Here is a 6,500-nt window from a genome sequence, read left to right on the forward strand (position 1 = left end):
TGTGCTTTGTTTTTGTTACTGGAATCCAGTCTATGATATTATAATGCTCCATTTACGCATTTACTCTTATGCCTAGTGATGTTTTATGTTTTTATATCGGATACATGAATGATGTGTGTGTGTGGGAATGTGTGTTGAATTACTTTCACACTGTTGTGGTTTGTATAATGTTATCCACTACAGTAGTTCCCTTTCCTACACTCTTATATACAATTATCATATGGAGTCTTATTGTGCCACAATCCAACATATCTGTACATATGCAGTCTATTAATCCTGCACCAATACTTTGTTATTATGCCGTTTTTGTCCTGTAGTTTGAAAGTTGAATTACGTTGAGTTACCAGTATTATGGTTATCTTCATGCGTGAATTGTATGTTAGGGATGGCGTAGTCACCTACGTAGTGTTTTCTTTGTTACTACAGGTGCTGACTGCATCATCACTTGCAAGTGGTGAAATACAGGTAAAGGTATACAACATGTTATACAGTGGCAAGATTTCAGCAAAGGTATTTGATCCTATTACTGCAGGCTTCAACGCATCTCTTACCAACGGAAAGTCGCCTTCAGGTGGTAAAGTGACAGTCATATATGTTCCACCTAAGAATGATTCAGATTACGTTGAACATCTTAATAAGGAACCGTCATTTGTCAACTTAAACGAAATATCTGTTGTGCTGGGACCTGTGGGTGACAAAAACACTCTCGACTTAACCGAATATTTCAAAGAAAAAAAGGTGATTGGTTTCTCACCCTTCACAGGATCCAGTAAGGTACGCAGTTGGAATCCTAATCTGTACTTCCTGACGGCATCACCCGCTGCTGAGATGCTTGCTCTTCTCCGTTATGCTATCACTCAGTTACGGTTACATCGACTGGGTTTCATGTACTTGAAAAATGTTTCTTATGGTGATGATGAATATGAACTTGCTGTGGAATTGACAACAAGGATGGATCGCAAACTGTGTGGTGTTTTTGCATTGAATAGTCAACTTCGTGAGGAATCGGATGTTAGTACCTTCACTGCGGAATGGGATAGGTTTGCCGATACTCGACCCCAGGGTGTGATTGTATTTGGCTCTCCAATCCCTGATACGAAGAGATTCCTAATGAAATCATTAGAAGATGAAAGGACAAAAAATGGATATTTGCTCATACCCTCTACACTCCAATATGTGATCGACAACAAGTGGTCAGAAGAATTGAATAGGAGCAAATTTCCAGCCGATAAGACAATAATAACAGGGACTAATCCACTTGCGAAGGATGATGGCTATGATGCAATTAAACGTTTTAACAGAGAAATGGCTAAGTTCCTGGAGGACAACAAACCTAATTTTTCTCATGACAAATGGAATGTTACCCTAAATTTTGACAAAGACAACTTCACCGAGCAAGACACTGATGCTGAGCTGATGGTGAGTGGATGGATTGCTGGAGAGGTATTGAAGCAAGCAGTGAGCTGTCGCGAATGGCTAACTAACAGGGATGTATTTATGAAATCACTTTACAATCAGCGTCGTTATGTAATTGATGATCTTGTGGTTGGTGACTTTGGTGGTGAGTGCCAAGGCATGGCGGGTGAGCGAGGTGCATCATGTTTATGTAACCAAGGTGGGAATGTGGTGTACATGAAGAAGATAGGAAAGGATCATCGGCTACATCCCATGAAGGAAGGTGCATTAACTCTTACTTCATCTCGCTGTTATCGAGACCTGTCACAGCTGTACGCCCCATTGAGTGGCATCGTGTTTAATATAACTGACAACCCTAAGGTGCTGCGGACTGCAGAGGCAATATACGATGGTGCCTCTTATGTTGTTGGAAAGGGTCAACTGGGTCACTCTGATAGATTCTTTTTGCACTGGCTATCCTCGGAATCTCATGATACTTCTACAACTCTGTATGATGAAGTGAAGGAGCGAGTTGTAACTGCTGTGTTTGGTGTTGTGGATGATTCGTTACTGCGGACGAAGGGTATGACATTCATCGATCCTATAATACTCACACCACAGCTGAGTGACCCCAGAAGGAATGTGATTCACCTGTCACCAACACTTGAGCAGCAACTATTCGTGATAGCTGAGCATATCATACAAAATGGTACAGGAAAGATGCACGCCATTGTGCGTGGTGGTGATGCGAAAGGCATTGGCGATATGCTGAACAAAACCCTTGACTACTTTTTCGGTTCACTAAGCTCTCTTTCTGCGATTGGTGAGGGTTCTATTTTGAGAGACAAGCTACCGACTGCAGGTGAGGTATTGGTTGCAGGTCTCACCTCAGATGATATTCCAATAATCCTCTCTCACCTTGGCAAACACCATAAGGTGCGTATCTTTGTCCCGTTCTTTGATGTTGCGTTACTCTATGATGAACTTGTGAATGCCTTCCGTGACAAGCCATTTGCTGACCGTCTGCTATTCGCGACGAATCTGCCGCATTGGAGGGATAAGAACACGGGATCCGATATGGTACGTGAGTTCCACAATGTTGTACAGAATGAGTCGAAGTGGAAGCCATTGTCATTACTTGGATATGCCACTGCACGTGCAATGATAAATGTGCTGCAACGTATGGGACATGTAACGCCGGAGGAGCTTGTAGACGCCATCTTCGGTCAATCTGTCATTACAGTTGATGATATGCGATATGGTCCTTTTGAAGACAAGTGTACTAACGGAGTTTCATCTGAAGAGAAACACTGTGCTGTGAACTATGGTGCAACGCATATTTCTGTATGGTCGATGTCACGTGTTCTGAATCCTTCCGTGTCTCCTGTAGTGAATTCTGTCACACCATCAATGAAGTATAATGAACCAAAATGGATTCGACTAATAAATAAGCATATTGGTGCTGTGGCAGCTGGCTGCATTGTTCTGTTGGCGCTGTTTGTTACGGTTCTGGCACTTATTGTAAAGGCATCACGCCGGAACGCACGTGACAATAATAATGCTCCCAAGGAACCAACAGACCCCGTAACATTAATATTCACTGACATCGAGAGCAGTACAGCGCAGTGGGCAGCACACCCTGAGCAAATGCCTGACCTTGTGGCAACACATCACCGTTTGATCCGCTCCCTCATCACACGGTATGAGTGCTACGAAGTGAAAACTGTTGGAGACTCTTTTATGATTGCATGTAAAAGTCCATTCGCCGCCGTCCAACTCGCATGTGACTTGCAACGTGATTTTCTAAACCATGACTGGAATACCACTGAGCTTGATGAATCTTACCGTGAATTCGAACGGCAGCGTGCGGAAGATGACAGTGATTACACGCCACCAACTGCGAGCCTGGACCCTGAGGTTTATCGGCAACTGTGGAATGGGTTGCGTGTACGTGTAGGGATTCATACTGGATTGTGCGACATCCGCTACGATGAAGTGACGAAGGGTTACGACTATTATGGACGCACATCCAACATGGCAGCACGCACGGAGAGTGTTGGTAACGGTGGTCAGGTGCTGATGACGCGCTCAACATACCTGTCACTGAGTGGTGAGGAGCGTGAGCAAATTGATGTAACGCCTTTGGGTGATGTGCCGCTACGTGGTGTGCCGAAGCCTGTGGAAATGTACCAGTTGAATGCTGTACCTGGCCGCAACTTTGCTGCATTACGGCTTGACCGTGAAGCTGAGGAGGAAGAAGATAATGGAACTGGTAGTATCACTAGTGAGTCAGGATCCCTCGCACATGGTTTAACTGCCACTGCCCAACAAGTTGCTGGTTGTATTGACGCTCTGCTTGGCACATTCCCTGCTGCCCAACGACAGAAGATGCTTGCAACTTTTTGTGAGCGTTGGCGTGTTAAGAAACCCCCAGGTGTGGATAGTTGGAATGAAGCCAGTTGTCGCTCTGTTACTCGTCGGATTGCTGCGAAGGTGGGTTGTGTTATGGATTTTGGAACGAGAAATACCTCTGGTAGCGTGGCTTCCTTTGAAAGGGGTGGAAGTCTCTTCTCACCTGGAGGAGTTGCTGCTGTAATGCTTGCCTCATCCTCAAGCTCTTCCTGCGTTGCGGGACGCTGTGGTACCGTACAATTGATTGACCCAGAAAGTGCTAGCGCCGCCAGCTAATATTCCCCGTACCATTGCTGTATTTGCGCTTTGCTATTGAAGTGAATGAATAAGTTGTTTTACATGACGTTTGCAAGTTTTTATTTAGATTCATTTCGTATAAAGTGACCATTATAACTTTCCCTCCCCATTCTTGTGCATGCAATGATCTCCTCATACGGTAGATGCTTTAAATACCTTTGTACATGAAGATGCTTTTTGTTTCTGACATGGCTACTCTACTTTTGATAACTGTATTTGAAGATCGTAAATTTTCTTTTAATTCGTATGTTGAGGGATGGAAACGCACATGTTACTATTTTACATTCTGTTTCTTTTCGTCAGTGTTAATTATTCCATTAATTTTTCAAAAAGTCGTGGAGATAATGTGGACGAGAGGTGTTTAATTCTCACTGGCTCTTCTCACTTCATTTTCTTCTTCATATGGTCTTTGTTTGACTGATGGAGACAGTCGTGACGTTGTAATAGGGGTTATAAAATAAACTCCTCATCTTTATTACACCTCACAGAAATGCCATTTAATATTGTTAGTCCCTTATTCCTCGGAGGAATGGAATGTCACGGTATCGCAATTTATGATTTTATATGTTGAATCCTTCAACGTGCTAACACTATCATTCTCTTCACTTACTTGAACGAAAAGGGCTCTCAGGAACAAGAAGCGACTGTTTCTTTACGCGATACGGGCTTTGACATGATATTGTCGCGATAAATCATATTGCAAAAATTACAGGTCTCCAATATGTCGCAGTCTAAATAAACAGACTTTAATTACGCTGATGAATGTAGCAAGAGAAATTGAGTGAGAATGCGTGTTGGCTTTGCATCGCGGCATTATGAATAAGTATTACGCATCCGCGTTGGCAGAAATTAGTGCACGCACAGAGCACCTTGGCCAGCAAGTAGCGGTGACAAATTTGGGTCGATGACTGTTGGACGTGATGATCTTGCGCCTACAGAAGATTGTGCCGAGAAGCGAGATCAAATAAGCGAGTCCCTTAACAAAAGGTCGGAATGGCTCAGATTATTACTTTTCGTCCGGATTGGAAGGAGTGTGTGGTTTTTGCGTTTGGTGTGGATTACGACAAGTCGCCGGGTGGAGATCCCGGCACCGATACGGAAGCATTTCCAATGGAACAGGGACAGTGTAGCGCTCCTCGATTGGTTGGTGACACCCAAGACAGCCAAGTCCAATTCACACCGAGCAGGTCGTTAAGTTCGCATTCGGGGATTAGGACGCTCTCGATATTACGCGACTACTCTCCACTTTGAAGTTCAAGGAACATGTAACAACGCTCACAACAACCAAAGTCGAACGTATTCTGACTTCATGGGAGGTGATGACGCACCCCGTTAGAAGAGGGGCCTTTACAGCATGCTGCAGCCACAATTTGTGGAAGAACATAGCATGGATCCTCACATTATTCCCCAACTGATTAAGCACATCTATCCGTTCCACTTGCCGAGGAACACTGTCAGCCACTTGGATAAATACACCGCCATGTTGACTAATATGTAGAATATAGTCTCTATGATGTAACCCATGTCTTAGATGAAGGATAAGAGCCATGGGAGCCGCCAGGGCGTTGCCCCTTCAAGACGCACGGTTATACGATAACAAGGAGGGCGCACGCCACACGCCTGTTGAATACGCAGGACAAGGCTTCCATTCCTTTACAGCAAGTGCACGTCCCGCTGCTGGAGATATATTGAATCATTTCTCGCTTAAATTCGAGTGTGGAATGTAGATTTCAACATCTCTGGGGACTGATCGGACTGAGACCAAAAGGGACCAGTGAAAGGAGCCCTCAGGTTATTTCCATCGGCGATGATCGTTTACTTTGGAAGGTCGGTAGCGTAAAGGATGCCTCTTCCGCACCAACAGGAGCTCGGGTCATCCCTTTTCTCAATTGCAGAGGATAAACCCTCCAACGAGCGTCGCTGGTGAATTGCGGGGCCTCAAGAGAAATAACAAAAGCGGATGAACCTTACGAGGCAATTGTTCCTTTTGGAACACATTTCAAAATACCTCCATGCGGTTACTATCCTGAGTTGTCGACTTTTTCTGTCTGTTTTTTTTTTATTTTTTCTTAGAGGCGTTACGTCGTCGTCTTTTGCCTCGGACAGAGAACTTGTCCCCGCTACAGAGGCCGCTTTGTTGCCACTGTCCGCACTTGGTTTAGTAAGCGGGTATTGCTTTTTTGCCTGTTTAAAAATAAGAAACGCACGGTTACACCCAATTGGGAACCCGCAGTTGATTTGGTCACAGATGGCTCTTTGAGGGGTTGTGGGTCTGGGGCATGTCCTCTTATTGGATTCCGGTGAGGTGAAAGTAATGTTATGTGGTGTAGTTGGTTTAAGTTCCCTTTTCTTATCATGCAGGCTCAGGCCCGTGTCCTCCGACTCTCCTCAGTAGC

General features: G+C 44.5%; 1 protein-coding gene across 1 annotated transcript, besides 2 other annotated features; it reads left to right on the forward strand.

Moving 5' to 3' along the window:
- Positions 1 to 6,500: part of a sequence feature (sequence corresponds to BAC RPCI93-30D13) that runs on past both edges of the window.
- Positions 352 to 4,083, forward strand: Tb927.7.7530 (receptor-type adenylate cyclase GRESAG 4, putative; the record flags this gene model as incomplete). Its single annotated transcript, XM_841280.1, has 1 exon — positions 352 to 4,083. One exon carries the CDS (start codon positions 352 to 354, stop codon positions 4,081 to 4,083), a length of 3,732 nt encoding a protein of 1,243 aa, XP_846373.1.
- Positions 4,951 to 6,500: part of a mobile genetic element that runs on past the window's edge.

Source organism: Trypanosoma brucei, chromosome 7 (genome assembly GCF_000002445.2).
Source record: "Trypanosoma brucei brucei TREU927 chromosome 7, complete sequence".
NCBI lineage: Eukaryota > Euglenozoa > Kinetoplastea > Trypanosomatida > Trypanosomatidae > Trypanosoma > Trypanosoma brucei.